This window comes from Bombina bombina, chromosome 10 (genome assembly GCF_027579735.1).
Source record: "Bombina bombina isolate aBomBom1 chromosome 10, aBomBom1.pri, whole genome shotgun sequence".
NCBI classification, from domain to species: domain Eukaryota; kingdom Metazoa; phylum Chordata; class Amphibia; order Anura; family Bombinatoridae; genus Bombina; species Bombina bombina.
In genome coordinates this window covers 3,748,779-3,769,557 of record NC_069508.1, presented here as the reverse complement: position 1 = coordinate 3,769,557, position 20,779 = coordinate 3,748,779, and the positions used below count along the sequence as shown (strand labels likewise).

The following is a 20,779-nucleotide window of genomic DNA, read 5'->3' as shown; positions in this document are numbered from 1 at the left end:
GCACAACAGTAATGTCTGTAATTACACACAGTGTTACTGTACCTAGTGTGATATGTTATTGTATAGCAGCACAACAGTAATGTCTGTAATTACACACAGTGTTACTGTACCTAGTGTGATATGTTATTGTACAGCAGCACAACAGTAATGTCTGTAATTACACACAGTGTTACTGTACCTAGTGTGATATGTTATTGTATAGCAGCACAACAGTAATGTCTGTAATTACACACAGTGTTACTGTACCTAGTGTGATATGTTATTGTACAGCAGCACAACAGTAATGTCTGTAATTACAAACAGTGTTACTGTACCTAGTGTGATATGTTATTGTATAGCAGCACAACAGTAATGTCTGTAATTACACAGTGTTACTGTACCTAGTGTGATATGTTATTGTACAGCAGCACAACAGTAATGTCTGTAATTACACACAGTGTTACTGTACCTAGTGTGATATGTTATTGTACAGCAGCACAACAGTAATGTCTGTAATTACACACAGTGTTACTGTACCTAGTGTGATATGTTATTGTACAGCAGCACAACAGTAATGTCTGTAATTACACACAGTGTTACTGTACCTAGTGTGATATGTTATTGTACAGCAGCACAACAGTAATGTCTGTAATTACACACAGTGTTACTGTACCTAGTGTGATATGTTATTGTACAGCAGCACAACAGTAATGTCTGTAATTACACACAGTGTTACTGTACCTAGTGTGATATGTTATTGTATAGCAGCACAACAGTAATGTCTGTAATTACACAGTGTTACTGTACCTAGTGTGATATGTTATTGTACAGCAGCACAACAGTAATGTCTGTAATTACACAGTGTTACTGTACCTAGTGTGATATGTTATTGTACAGCAGCACAACAGTAATGTCTGTAATTACACACAGTGTTACTGTACCTAGTGTGATATGTTATTGTATAGCAGCACAGCAGTAATGTCTGTAATTACACACAGTGTTACTGTACCTAGTGTGATATGTTATTGTACAGCAGCACAACAGTAATGTCTGTAATTACACACAGTGTTACTGTACCTAGTGTGATATGTTATTGTATAGCAGCACAACAGTAATGTCTGTAATTACACACAGTGTTACTGTACCTAGTGTGATATGTTATTGTACAGCAGCACAACAGTAATGTCTGTAATTACACACAGTGTTACTGTACCTAGTATGATATGTTATTGTATAGCAGCACAACAGTAATGTCTGTAATTACACACAGTGTTACTGTACCTAGTGTGATATGTTATTGTACAGCAGCACAACAGTAATGTATGTAATTACACACAGTGTTACTGTACCTAGTGTGATATGTTATTGTATAGCAGCACAGCAGTAATGTCTGTAATTACACACAGTGTTACTGTACCTAGTGTGATATGTTATTGTACAGCAGCACAACAGTAATGTCTGTAATTACACACAGTGTTACTGTACCTAGTGTGATATGTTATTGTACAGCAGCACAACAGTAATGTCTGTAATTACACACAGTGTTACTGTACCTAGTGTGATATGTTATTGTATAGCAGCACAACAGTAATGTCTGTAATTACACACAGTGTTACTGTACCTAGTGTGATATGTTATTGTACAGCAGCACAACAGTAATGTCTGTAATTACACACAGTGTTACTGTACCTAGTGTGATATGTTATTGTATAGCAGCACAACAGTAATGTCTGTAATTACACACAGTGTTACTGTACCTAGTGTGACATGTTATTGTACAGCAGCACAACAGTAATGTCTGTAATTACACACAGTGTTACTGTACCTAGTGTGATATGTTATTGTATAGCAGCACAACAGTAATGTCTGTAATTACACACAGTGTTACTGTACCTAGTGTGATATGTTATTGTACAGCAGCACAACAGTAATGTCTGTAATTACACACAGTGTTACTGTACCTAGTGTGATATGTTATTGTACAGCAGCACAACAGTAATGTCTGTAATTACACAGTGTTACTGTACCTAGTGTGATATGTTATTGTATAGCAGCACAACAGTAATGTCTGTAATTACACACAGTGTTACTGTACCTAGTGTGATATGTTATTGTACAGCAGCACAACAGTAATGTCTGTAATTACACACAGTGTTACTGTACCTAGTGTGATATGTTATTGTACAGCAGCACAACAGTAATGTCTGTAATTACACACAGTGTTACTGTACCTAGTGTGATATGTTATTGTATAGCAGCACAACAGTAATGTCTGTAATTACACACAGTGTTACTGTACCTAGTGTGATATGTTATTGTACAGCAGCACAACAGTAATGTCTGTAATTACACACAGTGTTACTGTACCTAGTGTGATATGTTATTGTACAGCAGCACAACAGTAATGTCTGTAATTACACACAGTGTTACTGTACCTAGTGTGATATGTTATTGTACAGCAGCACAACAGTAATGTCTGTAATTACACACAGTGTTACTGTACCTAGTGTGATATGTTATTGTATAGCAGCACAACAGTAATGTCTGTAATTACACACAGTGTTACTGTACTTAGTGTGATATGTTATTGTACAGCAGCACAACTGTAATGTCTGTAATTACACACAGTGTTACTGTACCTAGTGTGATATGTTATTGTACAGCAGCACAACAGTAATGTCTGTAATTACACACAGTGTTACTGTACCTAGTGTGATATGTTATTGTACAGCAGCACAACAGTAATGTCTGTAATTACACACAGTGTTACTGTACCTAGTGTGATATGTTATTGTATAGCAGCACAACAGTAATGTCTGTAATTACACACAGTGTTACTGTACCTAGTGTGATATGTTATTGTATAGCAGCACAACAGTAATGTCTGTAATTACACACAGTGTTACTGTACCTAGTGTGATATGTTATTTATAGCAGCACAACAGTAATGTCTGTAATTACACACAGTGTTACTGTACCTAGTGTGATATGTTATTGTACAGCAGCACAACAGTAATGTCTGTAATTACACACAGTGTTACTGTACCTAGTGTGATATGTTATTGTATAGCAGCACAACAGTAATGTATGTAATTACACACAGTGTTACTGTACCTAGTGTGATATGTTATTTATAGCAGCACAACAGTAATGTCTGTAATTACACACAGTGTTACTGTACCTAGTGTGATATGTTATTTATAGCAGCACAACAGTAATGTCTGTAATTACACACAGTGTTACTGTACCTAGTGTGATATGTTATTGTATAGCAGCACAACAGTAATGTCTGTAATTACACACAATGTTACTGTACCTACTGTGATATGTTATTGTACAGCAGCACAACAGTAATGTCTGTAATTACACAATGTGTACTGTCCCTTTAACCCCTGGGAACAGCAATCACACAGATCTCACCTTGCAGCCCTGCGTACTTAAGAGGGGACCAGTTGGGAACACTGTAGCAGCCGCCCCCGTCCTCCTGCTCCTCAGCCTCGCACCGATACAGCACCTGGTTCAGGTCAGCCAGCGTCAGCTTGGCACAAGTGCTGGGTAAAGGAAGGTGACATCACTTAAATAGGCATTTACTGGGCACTCCAGAGGGCGGGTGAACGCTGAGTCCGCTCTGGGTAAGGTTTGTAAAATAATACAAATATGGGTCAGACATTATGTAAAGGACCATGACATACAGTAGAATTGAATAAAATGCAGTAGCACAAGTAGTATAAAAACACTGTGATAAACTGGAAATAAAGGGTCATCATGTTTTTAACCCTTTAAAAGGTAAAAAGGAAGTTGTGTCTTCACAATGGTTCTTCACCAGACCACAAATAAATGTAGAATTGATAGTGAGGTTCTGTTATTAACTGGGAGTAACACAGGAAACAAAATCACAGAGCTATAATCTGCGTATTGCACTTCAGGTAGTGACATAAATGAACATATATCACATGAAATACGGTTAAGATGGTGTCTCTTTTTCACTTCTTTTGAGCTGTCGATTACATTCATCTGTGAGAAATGGGAATTGTCCCGCGCAAATGAGATATCTGCAGTTACAAGAACATATGAAGAATGAACTAATGACGGAGCTTTATAAGAATTAGATCCTAGCGGGTTTGCTGTGCCTCATCTAGAAATAGCCAGTGGTTGTTAAGTGATTTTAATGTTTTAATAAATATATTTTTAACTGGCTCCTTCGTTTGATTCCTGCTTGAAGCTAGAGTGGTGGATGTAACTATGCGCAGAAGAGTTTAGTTATAGCTCTGCAGATTAATGCTCCTTCCTGTGATACACCCTATTAAAGGGATAATAACACAATTTATGCTTACCTGATAAATTTATTTCTCTTGTAGAGTATCCAGTCCACGGATCATCCATTACTTATGGGATATTCTCCTTCCCAACAGGAAGTTGAAAGAGGATCACCCACAGCAGAGCTGCTATATAGCTCCTCCCCTCACTGCCATATCCAGTCATTCGACCGAAAACAAACAGAGAAAGGAGAAACCATAGGGTGCAGTGGTGACTGTAGTTTAAAATTTAGACCTGCCTTAAAAGGACAGGGCGGGCCGTGGACTGGATACACCATAAGAGAAATAAATTTATCAGGTAAGCATAAATTATGTTTTCTCTTGTTAGGTGTATCCAGTCCACGGATCATCCATTACTTGTGGGATATTCTCCTTCCCAACAGGAAGTTGCAAGAGGATCACCCACAGCAGAGCTGCTATATAGCTCCTCCCGTAACTGCCATATCCAGTCATTCGACCGAAAACAAACAGAGAAAGGAGAAACCATAGGGTGCAGTGGTGACTGTAGTTTAATTAAAATTTAGACCTGCCTTAAAAGGACAGGGCGGGCCGTGGACTGGATACACTACAAGAGAAATAAATTTATCAGGTAAGCATAAATTATGTTTTCTCTTGTTAGGTGTATCCAGTCCACGGATCATCCATTACTTGTGGGATACCAATACCAAAGCTAAAGTACATGGATGAAGGGAGGGACAAGGCAGGTACTTAAACGGAAGGGACCACTGCCTGTAGAACCTTTCTCCCAAAAATAGCCTCCGAAGAAGCAAAAGTATCAAATTTGTAAAATTTTGAAAAGGTATGAAGCGAAGACCAAGTCGCCGCTTTGCAAATCTGTTCAACAGAAGCCTCATTTTTAAAGGCCCAGGTGGAAGCCACAGCTCTAGTAGAATGAGCTGTAATCCTTTCAGGGGGCTGCTGTCCAGCAGTCTCATAGGCTAAGCGTATTACGCTCCGAAGCCAAAAAGAAAGAGAGGTTGCCGAAGCCTTTTGACCTCTCCTCTGTCCAGAGTAAACAACAAACAGGGAAGATGTTTGACGAAAATCTTTAGTCGCTTGTAAGTAAAACTTTAAAGCACGGACTACGTCCAAATTATGTAAAAGACGTTCCTTCTTTGAAGAAGGATTAGGACACAATGATGGAACAACAATCTCTTGATTGATATTCTTGTTGGAAACTACCTTAGGTAAAAACCCAGGTTTTGTACGCAGAACTACTTTATCTGTATGGAAAATCAGATAAGGAGAATCACATTGTAAAGCACAGGCTTAATTCTAACCAAAGCCTGACAAAATGCCTGGACGTCTGGAACCTCTGCCAGACGCTTGTGCAAAAGGATAGACAGAGCAGAAATCTGTCCCTTTAAAGAACTAGCTGATAATCCTTTATCCTAACCCTCTTGGCGAAAGGACAATATCCTAGGAATCCTAACCTTACTCCATGAGTAATTCTTGGATTCACACTAATGAAGATATTTGCGCCATATCTTATGGTAGATTTTCCTGGTTACAGGCTTTCGTGCCTGTATTAAGGTATCAATGACTGACTCGGAGAAGCCACGCCTTGATAAAATCGAGCGTTCAATCTCCAGGCAGTCAGTCTCAGAGAAATTAGATTTGGATGATTGAAAGGACCTTGTAGTAGAAGGTCTTGTCTCAGAGGCAGAGGCCAAGGTGGAAAGGATGACATGTCCACCAGGTCTGCATACCAGGTCCTGCGTGGCCACGCAGGCGCGATCAAGATCACTGATGCTCTCTCCTGTTTGATTTTGGCAATCAGTCGAGGGAGCAGAGGAAACGGTGGAAACACATAAGCCAGGTTGAAGAACCACGGTGCTGCTAGAGCATCTATCAGCGTCGCTTCTGGGTCCCTGGACCTGGATCCGTAACAAGGAAGCTTGGCGTTCTGGCGAGACGCCATGAGATCCAATTCTGGTGTGCCCCAACGATGAACCAATTGAGCAAACACCTCCGGATGGAGTTCCCACTCCCCCGGATGAAAAGTCTGACGACTTAGAAAATCCACCTCCCAGTTCTCTACACCTGGGATATGGATCGCTGATAGATGGCAAGAATGAGTCTCTGCCCAGCGAATTATCTTGGAGACTTCTAACATCGCTAGGTAGCTCCTGGTCCCCCCTTGATGGTTGATGTAAGCCACAGTTGTGATGTTGTCCGACTGAAATCTGATGAACCTCAGGGTTGCTAACTGAGGCCAAGCTAGAAGAGCAATGAATATTGCTCTTAACTCCAGAATATTTATTGGGAGGAGTTTCTCCTCCTGAGTCCACGATCCCTGAGCCTTCAGGGAATTCCAGACTGCACCCCAACCTAGAAGGCTGGCATCTGTTGCTACAATTGTCCAATCTGGCCTGCGAAAGGTCATACCTTTGGACAGATGGAAACGAGATAGCCACCAGAGAAGAGAATCTCTGGTCTCTTGATCCAGATTTAGCAGAGGGGACAAATCTGTGTAATCCCCATTCCACTGACTGAGCATGCATAATTGCAGCGGTCTGAGATGTAGGCGCGCAAATGGCACTATGTCCATCGCCGCTACCATTAAGCCGATCACTTCCATGCACTGAGCCACCGAAGTGCGCGGAATGTAGTGAAGAACACGGCAGGAATTTAGAAGCTTTGATAACCTGGACTCCGTCAGGTAAATTTTCATTTCTACAGAATCTATCAGAGTTCCTAGGAAGGAAACCCTTGTGAGGGGTGAGAGAACTCTTTCCCTCGTTCACTTTCCACCCATGCGACCTCAGAAATGCCAACACTATGTCCGTATGAGATTTGGCAATTTGGAAGTTTGACGCCTGTATCAGGATGTCGTCTAGATAAGGGGCCACTGCTATGCCCCGTGGTCTTAGGACCGCCAGAAGAGACCCCAGAACCTTTGTAAAAATTCTTGGGGCTGTAGCTAACCCGAAAGGAAGAGCCACAAACTGGTAATGCCTGTCTAGAAAGGCAAACCTTAGGAACCAATGATGATCTTTGTGAAACGGTATGTGAAGGTAAGCATCCTTCAAATCCAATGTGGTCATGTACTGACCCTCCTGGATCGTAGGTAGGATTGTCCGAATAGTTTCCATTTTGAACGATGGAACTCTGAGGAATTTGTTTAAGATCTTTAGATCCAAAATTGGTCTGAAGGTTCCCTCTTTTTTGGGAACCACAAACAGATTTGAATAAAATCCCTGTCCTTGTTCCATCTGTGGAACTGGATGGATCACTCCTATTATTAGGAGGTCTTGCACACAGCGTAAGAATGCCTCTTTCTTTATCTGGTTTACAGATAATCTCGAAAGGTGAAATCTCCCTTGTGGGGGGGAAGCTTTGAAGTCCAGAAGATATCCCTGAGATATGATCTCCAACGCCCAGGGATCCTGAACATCTCTTGTCCACGCCTGGGCGAAGAGAGAAAGTCTGCCCCCTACTAGATCCGTTGCCGGATAGGGGGCCGTTCCTTCATGCTGTCTTAGAGGCAGCAGCAGGCTTTCTGGCCTGCTTGCCTTTGCTCCAGGCCTGGTTAGTTTTCCAGGCCGGCTTGGATTGCGCAAAAGTTCCCTCTTGTTTTGTAGCAGAGGAAGTTGATGCTGCACCTACCTTGAAGTTTCGAAAGGCACGAAAATTAGACTGTTTGGCCCTTGATTTGGCCCTGTCCTGAGGAAGGGTATGACCCTTACCTCCAGTAATGTCAGCAATAATTTCCTTCAAACCAGGCCCGAATAGGGTCTGCCCCTTGAAGGGAATGTTAAGTAATTTAGACTTTGAAGTCACGTCAGCTGACCAAGATTTAAGCCATAGCCCCCTACGCGCCTGGATGGCGAATCCAGAATTCTTAGCCGTTAGTTTAGTCAAATGAACAATGGCATCAGAAACAAATGAGTTAGCTAGCTTAAGTGTTCTAAGCTTGTCAATGATTTCAGTCAATGGAGCTGTATGGATGGCCTCTTCCAGGGCCTCAAACCAGAATGCCGCCGCAGCAGTGACAGGCGCAATGCATGCAAGGGGCTGTAAAATAAAACCTTGTTGAATAAACATTTTCTTAAGGTAACCCTCTAATTTTTTATCCATTGGATCTGAAAAAGCACAACTGTCCTCAACCGGGATAGTGGTACGCTTTGCTAAAGTAGAAACTGCTCCCTCCACCTTAGGGACAGTCTGCCATAAGTCCCGTGTAGTGGCATCTATTGGAAACATTTTTCTAAAAATAGGAGGGGGGGAAAACAGCACACCGGGTCTGTCCCACTCCTTGGTAATAATTTCTGTAAACCTTTTAGGTATTGGAAAAACGTCAGTACACACCGGCACCGCATAGTATTTATCCAGTCTACACAATTTCTCTGGCACTGCAATTGTGTCATAGTCATTCAGAGCAGCTAAAACCTCTCCAAGCAACACCCGGAGGTTCTCAAGCTTAAATTTAAAAGTAGACATATCTGAATCAGGTTTCCCCGAGTCAGAGACGTCACCCACAGACTGAAGCTCTTCCTCAGCTTCTGCATATTGTGACGCAGTATCAGACATGGGCCTTAAAACATCTGCGCGCTCTGTATTATCGCGCTTTCCTCTGAATTCAGGCAGTCTGGCTAATACCGCTGACAGGGTATTATCCATGATTGCCGCCATGTCCTGCAAAGTAATCGCTATGGGCGTCTTTGATGTACTTGGCGCCATTTTAGCGTGAGTCCTTGAGCGGGAGTCAAAGGGTCCGACACGTGGGGAGAGTTAGTCGGCATAACTTCCCCCTCGTCAGAATCCTCTGGTGATAATTCTTTTAAAGATAACAGCTGATCTTTATTGTTTAAAGTGAAATCAATACATTTAGTACACATTCTCCTATGGGGTTCCACCATGGCTTTTAAACATAATGAACAAGGAGTTTCCTCTATGTCAGACATGTTTATACAGACTAGCAATGAGACTAGCAAGCTTGGAAAACACTTTAAATCAAGTTAACAAGCAATATAAACAAAAGTTACTGTGCCTTTAAGAGAAACAAATTTTGCCAAAATTTGAAATAACAGTGAAAAAAGGCAGTTAAACTAACGAAATTTTTACAGTGTATGTAACAAGTTAGCAGAGCAGTGCACCCACTTGCAAATGGATGATTAACCCCCTTAATACAAAAAACAGATTAACAAAACGAAAAATATGTTTTTTAAACAGTCATAACAACTGCCACAGCTCCTACTTTTGAAGCCCTTTGAGCCCTTCAGAGATGTCCTATAGCATGCAGGGGACTGCTGAGGGAAGCTGAATGTCACAGTTTGTAATTTTAACTGCACCAACTGTAACTTTTATACTATAACAGTGGAAAGCCTCAGGAAACTGTTTCTAGGCAAAAAACAGAATTTATGTTTACCTGATAAATTACTTTCTCCAACGGTGTGTCCGGTCCACGGCGTCATCCTTACTTGTGGGATATTCTCTTCCCCAACAGGAAATGGCAAAGAGCCCAGCAAAGCTGGTCACATGATCCCTCCTAGGCTCCGCCTACCCCAGTCATTCGACCGACGTTAAGGAGGAATATTTGCATAGGAGAAACCATATGGTACCGTGGTGACTGTAGTTAAAGAAAATAAATTATCAGACCTGATTAAAAAAACCAGGGCGGGCCGTGGACCGGACACACCGTTGGAGAAAGTAATTTATCAGGTAAACATAAATTCTGTTTTCTCCAACATTGGTGTGTCCGGTCCACGGCGTCATCCTTACTTGTGGGAACCAATACCAAAGCTTTAGGACACGGATGAAGGGAGGGAGCAAATCAGGTCACCTAAATGGAAGGCACCACGGTTTGCAAAACCTTACTCCCAAAAATAGCCTCAGAAGAAGCAAAAGTATCAAACTTGTAAAATTTGGTAAAAGTGTGCAGTGAAGACCAAGTCGCTGCCCTACATATCTGATCAACAGAAGCCTCGTTCTTGAAGGCCCATGTGGAAGCCACAGCCCTAGTGGAATGAGCTGTGATTCTTTCAGGAGGCTGCCGTCCGGCAGTCTCGTAAGCCAATCTGATGATGCTTTTAATCCAAAAAGAGAGAGAGGTAGAAGTTGCTTTTTGACCTCTCCTTTTACCGGAATAAACAACAAACAAGGAAGATGTTTGTCTAAAATCCTTTGTAGCTTCTAAATAGAATTTTAGAGCGCGAACAACATCCAAATTGTGCAACAAACGTTCCTTCTTTGAAACTGGTTTCGGACACAGAGAAGGTACGATAATCTCCTGGTTAATGTTTTTGTTAGAAACAACTTTTGGAAGAAAACCAGGTTTAGTACGTAAAACCACCTTATCTGCATGGAACACCAGATAAGGAGGAGAACACTGCAGAGCAGATAATTCTGAAACTCTTCTAGCAGAAGAAATTGCAACTAAAAACAAAACTTTCCAAGATAATAACTTAATATCAACGGAATGTAAGGGTTCAAACGGAACCCCCTGAAGAACTGAAAGAACTAAATTGAGACTCCAAGGAGGAGTCAAAGGTTTGTAAACAGGCTTAATTCTAACCAGAGCCTGAACAAAGGCTTGAACATCTGGCACAGCTGCCAGCTTTTTGTGAAGTAACACAGACAAGGCAGAAATCTGTCCCTTCAGGGAACTTGCAGATAATCCTTTTTCCAATCCTTCTTGAAGGAAGGATAGAATCTTAGGAATCTTAACCTTGTCCCAAGGGAATCCTTTAGATTCACACCAACAGATATATTTTTTTCCAAATTTTGTGGTAAATCTTTCTAGTTACAGGCTTTCTGGCCTGAACAAGAGTATCGATAACAGAATCTGAGAACCCTCGCTTCGATAAGATCAAGCGTTCAATCTCCAAGCAGTCAGCTGGAGTGAAACCAGGTTCGGATGTTCGAACGGACCCTGAACAAGAAGGTCTCGTCTCAAAGGTAGCTTCCAAGGTGGAGCCGATGACATATTCACCAGATCTGCATACCAAGTCCTGCGTGGCCACGCAGGAGCTATCAAGATCACCGACGCCCTCTCCTGATTGATCCTGGCTACCAGCCTGGGGATGAGAGGAAACGGCGGGAACACATAAGCTAGTTTGAAGGTCCAAGGTGCTACTAGTGCATCCACTAGAGCCGCCTTGGGATCCCTGGATCTGGACCCGTAGCAAGGAACTTTGAAGTTCTGACGAGAGGCCATCAGATCCATGTCTGGAATGCCCCACAGCTGAGTGACTTGGGCAAAGATTTCCGGATGGAGTTCCCACTCCCCCGGATGCAATGTCTGACGACTCAGAAAATCCGCTTCCCAATTTTCCACTCCTGGGATGTGGATAGCGGACAGGTGGCAGGAGTGAGACTCCGCCCATAGAATGATTTTGGTCACTTCTTCCATCGCTAGGGAACTCCTTGTTCCCCCCTGATGGTTGATGTACGCAACAGTTGTCATGTTGTCTGATTGAAACCGTATGAACTTGGCCCTCGCTAGCTGAGGCCAAGCCTTGAGAGCATTGAATATCGCTCTCAGTTCCAGAATATTTATTGGTAGAAGAGATTCTTCCCGAGACCAAAGACCCTGAGCTTTCAGGGATCCCCAGACCGCGCCCCAGCCCATCAGACTGGCGTCGGTCGTGACAATGACCCACTCTGGTCTGCGGAATGTCATCCCTTGTGACAGGTTGTCCAGGGACAGCCACCAACGGAGTGAGTCTCTGGTCCTCTGATTTACTTGTATCTTCGGAGACAAGTCTGTATAATCCCCATTCCACTGACTGAGCATGCACAGTTGTAATGGTCTTAGATGAATGCGCGCAAAAGGAACTATGTCCATTGCCGCTACCATCAACCCGATCACTTCCATGCACTGAGCTATGGAAGGAAGAGGAACGGAATGAAGTATCCGACAAGAGTCTAGAAGCTTTGTTTTTCTGGCCTCTGTCAGAAATATCCTCATTTCTAAGGAGTCTATTATTGTTCCCAAGAAGGGAACCCTTGTTGACGGAGATAGAGAACTCTTTTCCACGTTCACTTTCCATCCGTGAGATCTGAGAAAGGCCAGGACTATGTCCGTGTGAGCCTTTGCTTGAGGAAGGGACGACGCTTGAATCAGAATGTCGTCCAAATAAGGTACTACAGCAATGCCCCTTGGTCTTAGCACAGCTAGAAGGGACCCTAGTACCTTTGTGAAAATCCTTGGAGCAGTGGCTAATCCGAAAGGAAGCGCCACGAACTGGTAATGCTTGTCCAGGAATGCGAACCTTAGGAACCGATGATGTTCCTTGTGGATAGGAATATGTAGATACGCATCCTTTAAATCCACCGTGGTCATGAATTGACCTTCCTGGATGGAAGGAAGAATAGTTCGAATGGTTTCCATCTTGAACGATGGAACCCTGAGAAACTTGTTTAAGATCTTGAGATCTAAGATTGGTCTGAACGTTCCCTCTTTTTTGGGAACTATGAACAGATTGGAGTAGAACCCCATCCCTTGTTCTCTTAATGGAACAGGATGAATCACTCCCATTTTTAACAGGTCTTCTACACAATGTAAGAATGCCTGTCTTTTTATGTGGTCTGAAGACAACTGAGACCTGTGGAACCTCCCCCTTGGGGGAAGCCCCTTGAATTCCAGAAGATAACCTTGGGAGACTATTTCTAGCGCCCAAGGATCCAGAACATCTCTTGCCCAAGCCTGAGCGAAGAGAGAGAGTCTGCCCCCCACCAGATCCGGTCCCGGATCGGGGGCCAACATTTCATGCTGTCTTGGTAGCAGTGGCAGGTTTCTTGGCCTGCTTTCCCTTGTTCCAGCCTTGCATTGGTCTCCAAGCTGGCTTGGCTTGAGAAGTATTACCCTTTTGCTTAGAGGACGTAGCACTTTGGGCTGGTCCGTTTCTACGAAAGGGACGAAAATTAGGTTTATTTTTTGCCTTGAAAGGCCGATCCTGAGGAAGGGCGTGGCCCTTACCCCCAGTGATATCAGAGATAATCTCTTTCAAGTCAGGGCCAAACAGCGTTTTCCCCTTGAAAGGAATGTTAAGTAACTTGTTCTTGGAAGACGCATCAGCCGACCAAGATTTCAACCAAAGCGCTCTGCGCGCCACAATAGCAAACCCAGAATTCTTAGCCGCTAACCTAGCCAATTGCAAAGTGGCGTCTAGGGTAAAAGAATTAGCCAATTTGAGAGCATTGATTCTGTCCATAATCTCCTCATAAGGAGGAGAATCACTATCGACCGCCTTTATCAGCTCATCGAACCAGAAACATGCGGCTGTAGCGACAGGGACAACGCATGAAATTGGTTGTAGAAGGTAACCCTGCTGAACAAACATCTTTTTAAGCAAACCTTCTAATTTTTTATCCATAGGATCTTTGAAAGCACAACTATCCTCTATGGGTATAGTGGTGCGTTTGTTTAAAGTGGAAACCGCTCCCTCGACCTTGGGGACTGTCTGCCATAAGTCCTTTCTGGGGTCGACCATAGGAAACAATTTTTTAAATATGGGGGGAGGGGCGAAAGGAATACCGGGCCTTTCCCATTCTTTATTAACAATGTCCGCCACCCGCTTGGGTATAGGAAAAGCTTCTGGGAGCCCCGGCACCTCTAGGAACTTGTCCATTTTACATAGTTTCTCTGGGATGACCAACTTGTCACAATCATCCAGAGTGGATAATACCTCCTTAAGCAGAATGCGGAGATGTTCCAACTTAAATTTAAATGTAATCACATCAGGTTCAGCATGTTGAGAAATGTTCCCTGAATCAGTAATTTCTCCCTCAGACAAAACCTCCCTGGCCCCATCAGACTGGGTTAGGGGCCCTTCAGAAACATTATTATCAGCGTCGTCATGCTCTTCAGTATCTAAAACAGAGCAGTCGCGCTTACGCTGATAAGTGTTCATTTTGGCTAAAATGTTTTTGACAGAATTATCCATTACAGCCGTTAATTGTTGCATAGTAAGGAGTATTGGCGCGCTAGATGTACTAGGGGCCTCCTGAGTGGGCAAGACTCGTGTAGACGAAGGAGGGAATGATGCAGTACCATGCTTACTCCCCTCACTTGAGGAATCATCTTGGGCATCATTGTCATTGTCACATAAATCACATTTATTTAAATGAATAGGAATTCTGGCTTCCCCACATTCAGAACACAGTCTATCTGGTAGTTCAGACATGTTAAACAGGCATAAACTTGATAACAAAGTACAAAAAACGTTTTAAAATAAAACCGTTACTGTCACTTTAAATTTTAAACTGAACACACTTTATTACTGCAATTGCGAAAAAACATGAAGGAATTGTTCAAAATTCACCAAATTTTCACCACAGTGTCTTAAAGCCTTAAAAGTATTGCACACCAAATTTGGAAGCTTTAACCCTTAAAATAACGGAACCGGAGCCGTTTTGAACTTTAACCCCTTTACAGTCCCTGGTATCTGCTTTGCTGAGACCCAACCAAGCCCAAAGGGGAATACGATACCAAATGACGCCTTCAGAAAGTCTTTTCTAAGTATCAGAGCTCCTCTCACATGCGACTGCATGCCATGCCTCTCAAAAACAAGTGCGCAACACCGGCGCGAAAATGAGGCTCTGCCTATGCTTTGGGAAAGCCCCTAAAGAATAAGGTGTCTAAAACAGTGCCTGCCGATATTATTATATCAAAATACCCAAATAAAATGATTCCTCAAGGCTAAATATGTGTTAATAATGAATCGATTTAGCCCAGAAAAAGTCTACAGTCTTAATAAGCCCTTGTGAAGCCCTTATTTACGATCGTAATAAACATGGCTTACCGGATCCCATAGGGAAAATGACAGCTTCCAGCATTACATCGTCTTGTTAGAATGTGTCATACCTCAAGCAGCAAGAGACTGCTCACTGTTCCCCCAACTGAAGTTAATTGCTCTCAACAGTCCTGTGTGGAACAGCCATGGATTTTAGTGACGGTTGCTAAAATCATTTTCCTCATACAAACAGAAATCTTCATCTCTTTTCTGTTTCTGAGTAAATAGTACATACCAGCACTATTTCAAAATAACAAACTCTTGATTGAATAATAAAAACTACAGTTAAACACTAAAAAACTCTAAGCCATCTCCGTGGAGATGTTGCCTGTACAACGGCAAAGAGAATGACTGGGGTAGGCGGAGCCTAGGAGGGATCATGTGACCAGCTTTGCTGGGCTCTTTGCCATTTCCTGTTGGGGAAGAGAATATCCCACAAGTAAGGATGACGCCGTGGACCGGACACACCTATGTTGGAGAAATAAAGCCAGCCATGTGGAAAAAACTAGGCCCCAATAAGTTTTATCACCAAAGCATATATACAAACGATTAAACATGCCAGCAAACGTTTTATATTGCACATTAATCAGAGTATATACCTCTGATAGCAAGCCTGATACTAGTCACTATTAAATCACTGTATTTAGGCTTTAACTTACATTAATCCGGTATCAGCAGCATTTTCTAGCAAATTCCATCCCTAGAAAAACTTAACTGCACATACCTTATTGCAGGATACCCTGCACGCCATTCTCCCTCTGAAGTTACCTCACTCCTCAGACATATGTGAGAACGGCAGTGGATCTTAGTTACTTCTGCTAAGATCATAGAAAAACGCAGGCAGATTCTTCTTCTAAATGCTGCCTGAGATAAAATAGTACACTCCGGGGGGACGCTTCCGGGCGGTTGCCAAGATGGCTGACTTATTTTGAAGCTGTGTGGACAAGCTGATAAAACCGTTATATATCAGCGGATTGGGCTCTGAACTGCTCTTATTTTTCACATATAGTGTTTCAGGAGTCCCTTACAACACGAGGAACTACATTGGAGACCCATTTTTCCAGTTTTAAAGTACCGGAACGGTGAGCCTTTAGCGGCGGAGTGAATATCTCTGTGGCCTGCACCTAACCCCCCCGGAGAACACCGGGTAGAGCAGCTATTTCAGCTGCAGGTTGATCTACTATCTTAGTCATAACACTTGATAATCCTGGCAGTACATCATACCCTATACTGTTATCAGTTCTAACTGTTGGGCCAACGCTGAAATAATACAGGGGAGATCATGACAAGCATCATGGCAGCAGTTGACAGATGGCAGGAAGCGGTGTTACGATTGCTCGATGTTCACTTCTTGGAGCTAGAGCAAAAGCTGTGCAACCTCCTTCTAACCAAGCAGAAAACCCCAGAAAATCTGACGGACACCCAGTGTGATCACCAGGCACAGGCCCTCGGAGATGCCAACACTATTGCTCCACATCAGAACCAGGTGCTTACTCACCTCGACAAGAGTCGTGGGCATTTACCCACGCTAGCTCAGAGTGGAGAGATCATGCCCATAACTGCTGGTTCTATTCCCCCAAAGCTTGGGCGAGATCGCCGTTCCGCTGAGAAGCAGAAAGGAGTGACAGTAGCGGGGATACAGAGAAGGTGCTCTCTGGGGGCCTTGCGTCGGCTGAAGTTACTTAAGAAGAAACATGTGGCTAAGATGGAGGACCCTAAAACGCTGTTACTAAATCAGTGTAAACACCAAGACGGCTGGCTGGGTACCTCCTGGAGGCAAGTAAATCACACGCTACTCAGAAACAGCTCACCAAGAGCAATAGAGCCCAAATATGCTGGATAGACCTGGTAACTATGAGGACACAGAAACAAAAATGGACTTCCCATACGCAGCAGTTTCTCTGTGCTTCTCTTGTTCTCAGGATCTCAAGAACTCTGCTGACTTTCATGACCCACGGAACATTATACACCCGGTGAACACTCAGATGCTTTTCAATCGATCTGGAGTGGGCTAGCAAGAAATACCGCAGGAGGACAGAGCCATCAGATCTGGAGTGGGGTAATATAACTCAGAGCAATACTGTCTCCATATTCGGCTGGGACTTCAGTTAGATCTCTCTTTCATTTTTTTTTTTATTATGACTGTGTTTATATGTTTAACTTAGAAATCCTACGATATAGCATAGCAGCCCATTTGGGAAATAATACTCTATGATCTGAGCACTGCCCATTTGCCTTGCAGCTAACAATCTTGTAGAAATAGAGGCTGTGAAACCCCCTCTGTATATGATAACCACTCAGTGACATCTGAAAAAGAAGATACATGGAGCGATGTCCTCCTGCTTTCCCAACAGCCCCACTGCCAGTTAAAAATCCTAACATCCCCTGCCAGAAAATGTTCAGCACTACTTGCGATGTACAGGCTCTGCTGGAAGAATAGCTTATGCGACCGCAGTGGAGTGGGATGAACACACTGATAAGATCGCTGAGCACTCAAGTTACCTTAAGCAGCAGTTCATATTAGTTCAAAGTGGGCTTATTAACATTAAGACTGGGATGGGGTGATTAAAACTCAAACTAAGCTATAAGCGCACTTGGTATCCATACCTAATCTGACAACTCTTATATTCTGTGTAAGAAAAGGGTTTTTGTTTTGTTGACAAATAGCTCATTTGCATACAGCTTGTGGTGTTGGGACACTACTACTATAGAGATGTTTAGATCTGAGGCATTATACAGTACGCAGGGTTTTTATATATCACATAGGTTGCGTTTTTGAGTTGTATTCATAATTGAATGTAATTCACTATAACGACATAACAGATAGAACTATGATAATTATAATGCAAATATTTCTTTGTGAATTGAGAAAATATTATTATTTTAGACACCACAAGCTACTTACCATCTAGGCTCAGCACTTGTAAGTATGCCATTACATCTTAAAGGTCTCTTTTTATTTATGCTGGAGAGGGATGCTTCTCTGATGTAGTTCTCACATGCTAGTTCAATAACCAGTTCTTTATCTTGTTTTTCTTTGCTATTTTTCCTTTATATATTAACATAGCTTTTAACTTATTTTAACAACATTGTTGAATATAGAAAGCATATGATTCATAAGTATACAGGGACATAGGAGGGGCACCTTTTGGAGTCCCTGCTCCAACTGCATTCATGTGTTAAGCCATTATTTGGGTAACCCTGCACAGTATATACAATGTTTTCTAATGTTTGAATTTGCACTGTTCAAGCAGTTTAGTTTTTTAATATGTACTAAAGTTTTTATATAATGTATAATGTTTTGTCTTCAAAACTGGTATAATGGGCTATACTAAATGTGTTAGAATAGATAGTGCTAATAACCTCAGACCTGCTTTATCCCTGATAGATAATAATATTTAGTTTGAACCCTATGGGAAGGGGCAAGACAGAAACCTAACAATTAAAGTCCTGTGATGGTTTCTCCCTCTCCTTTTAGGATGTTTGTGTTTCAGTCTTTCATACCAAGTGCTACATGGGCCTTAACATTTGCCCACTTTTTTGAATGTTTTAGTATTTCCAGCCAACCTAATTTAAGCTTGAGGTATAGACTTTATCTAGGTTTAGGTTTAGAGCTAATTTCATACAACAGCTATTTCCTAATATTCAATACCATCTCTCACCCAATATGATATTCTATCTTGTAAAGGTACTCAGTATTCGCCAGATAATGTTTAATTTCCAAAGATAGTCCTTTCCTACATAGCTATAATCTATATTATATGTTTGAACCGTAGATAGGTTACATAAAAATAAAATGAGGTTCACTATCTGAGACCCAAGAGTGGTCTCCTTATCTGAGATTACCCACTATTATTTTGCATTCACTGCAATATTGAGAGGTCCAAGAGTGGCCTCATCTGTCACCTAGAGGGTATATAGTCCATTAGGCAACTATCTATTGTAGTGCATGTGTAATTTGTCATATGAATATATGATACACTTTTCTGTTTATCCTGGTTGTACACAGTGAATTTATGTTTCTGTCTTTATCACTTATTGACAAATACTGCTTGTATGCCTTGATTTGAACCTCAATAAAAAATATTAAAAAAAAATAAAAAAAATAGTACACTCCGGTACCATTTAAAAACAATAAACTTTTGATTGAAGAAAAAACTAACTATATTTTACCACTTTCCTCTAACTACCTCCAGCTATGTTGAGAGCTTGCAAGAGAATGACTGGATATGGCAGTTAGGGAAGGAGCTATATAGCAGCTCTGCTGTGGGTGATCCTCTTGCAACTTCCTGTTGGGAAGGAGAATATCCCACAAGCAATGGATGATCCGTGGACTGGATACACCTAACAAGAGAAAAACAGTGCTCCTATAGTAGAAACAAATATGTTAAAGCAAATATAAAAAGAAACAGATTGGTTTTTCTCGCCGATACTCGTAGGGGCTGCCCTGGTGGAATTATCGGAAAAACAAAATTTATGCTTACCTGATAAATGTATTTCTTTCTTGACACAGTGAGTCCAGGGATCATCTAATTACTATTGGGAATATCACTCCTGCCCAGCAGGAGGCAGCAAAGAGCACCACAACAAATATCACCTCCCTTCCCTCCAACCCCAGTGATTTGACCGAATCAAAGGTGAGAAAGGAAGCAACAAGGTGCAGAGGTGTCTGAAGTTAATAACAAATCAACAACCTGTCTTAAGAACAGGGCGGGCCGTGGACTCATCGTGTCAAGAAATAAATACATTTATCAGGTAAGCATAAATTTTGTTTTCTTTCTAATGACACGATGACTCCACGGATCATCTAATTACTATTGGCAATCAATACCCAAGCTAGAGGACACAGATGATAAGGGAGGGACAAGACAGGGAACCTAAACGGAAGGCACCACTGCTTGAAGAACCTTTCTCCCAAAAGAGGCCTCAGCCGAGGCAAAAAATCAAATTTATAGAATTTGCAAAAAGTGTGAAGAGAGCCTTGCAAATCTGTTCCACAGAAGCTTAATTTTTGAATGCCCAGGAAGAGGAAACAGCCCTCGTAGAATGAGCCGTAACTCTCTCAGGAGGCTATTGTCCAGCAGTTTCATAGGCAAAACAAATTATACTCTTCAGCCACAATGAAAGAGAAGTAGCCGTAGCTTTCTGCCCCTTACGTTTCCCAGAGAAAACCAAAACCACAAACAGAGCAGAAGACTGGCGAAAATCCTTAGTCGTCTGTAAATAGAATTTCAAAGTGTGCAGAAGACGTTGCTTATGAGAAGAAGGGTTAGGACATAAAGAACAACAATCTCCTGATTAATGTTCCGATCTGAAACTACTTTAGGGAGAAACCCTAACTTAGTACGCAAAACTACCTTATCCGAATAAAAAATAAGGTAAGGCGACTCATACTGTAATGCAGAGAGCTCTGAAACTCTACGAGCAGATGAAATAGCAACAAGAAACAAAACCTTCCAAGATAACATCTTAATATCTAAAGAATGCATAGGCTCAAACGGAGCCTGGTGAAGAACTTTAAGAACAAGGTTAAGACTCCAGGGAGGAGTAGCCGGTTTAAAAACAGGCCTGATTCTGACCAAGGCCTGACAGAACGATTGCACGTCTGGTACATCCGCCAGACGTTTATGTAACAAAATAGCCAAGGCAGATATTTGAGCCTTCAAAGAACTTGCCGATAAACCCTTCTCCAAACCCTCTTGGCGAAAAGACAAAACTCTAGGAATCCAAACTCTACTCCAAGAG

General features: G+C 42.1%; 1 protein-coding gene across 2 annotated transcripts in view; it reads right to left on the bottom strand.

The window, feature by feature from the left end:
- Positions 1 to 20,779, bottom strand: part of AGL (amylo-alpha-1, 6-glucosidase, 4-alpha-glucanotransferase) — a 397,512-nt gene that overhangs the window by 136,314 nt on the left and 240,419 nt on the right. For both annotated transcript variants that reach the window (XM_053693718.1, XM_053693717.1), the window contains exon 19: positions 3,400 to 3,530. In XM_053693718.1, the coding sequence (XP_053549693.1) occupies positions 3,400 to 3,530 (131 nt within the window). The remainder of the gene's footprint in view (positions 1 to 3,399; positions 3,531 to 20,779) is intronic.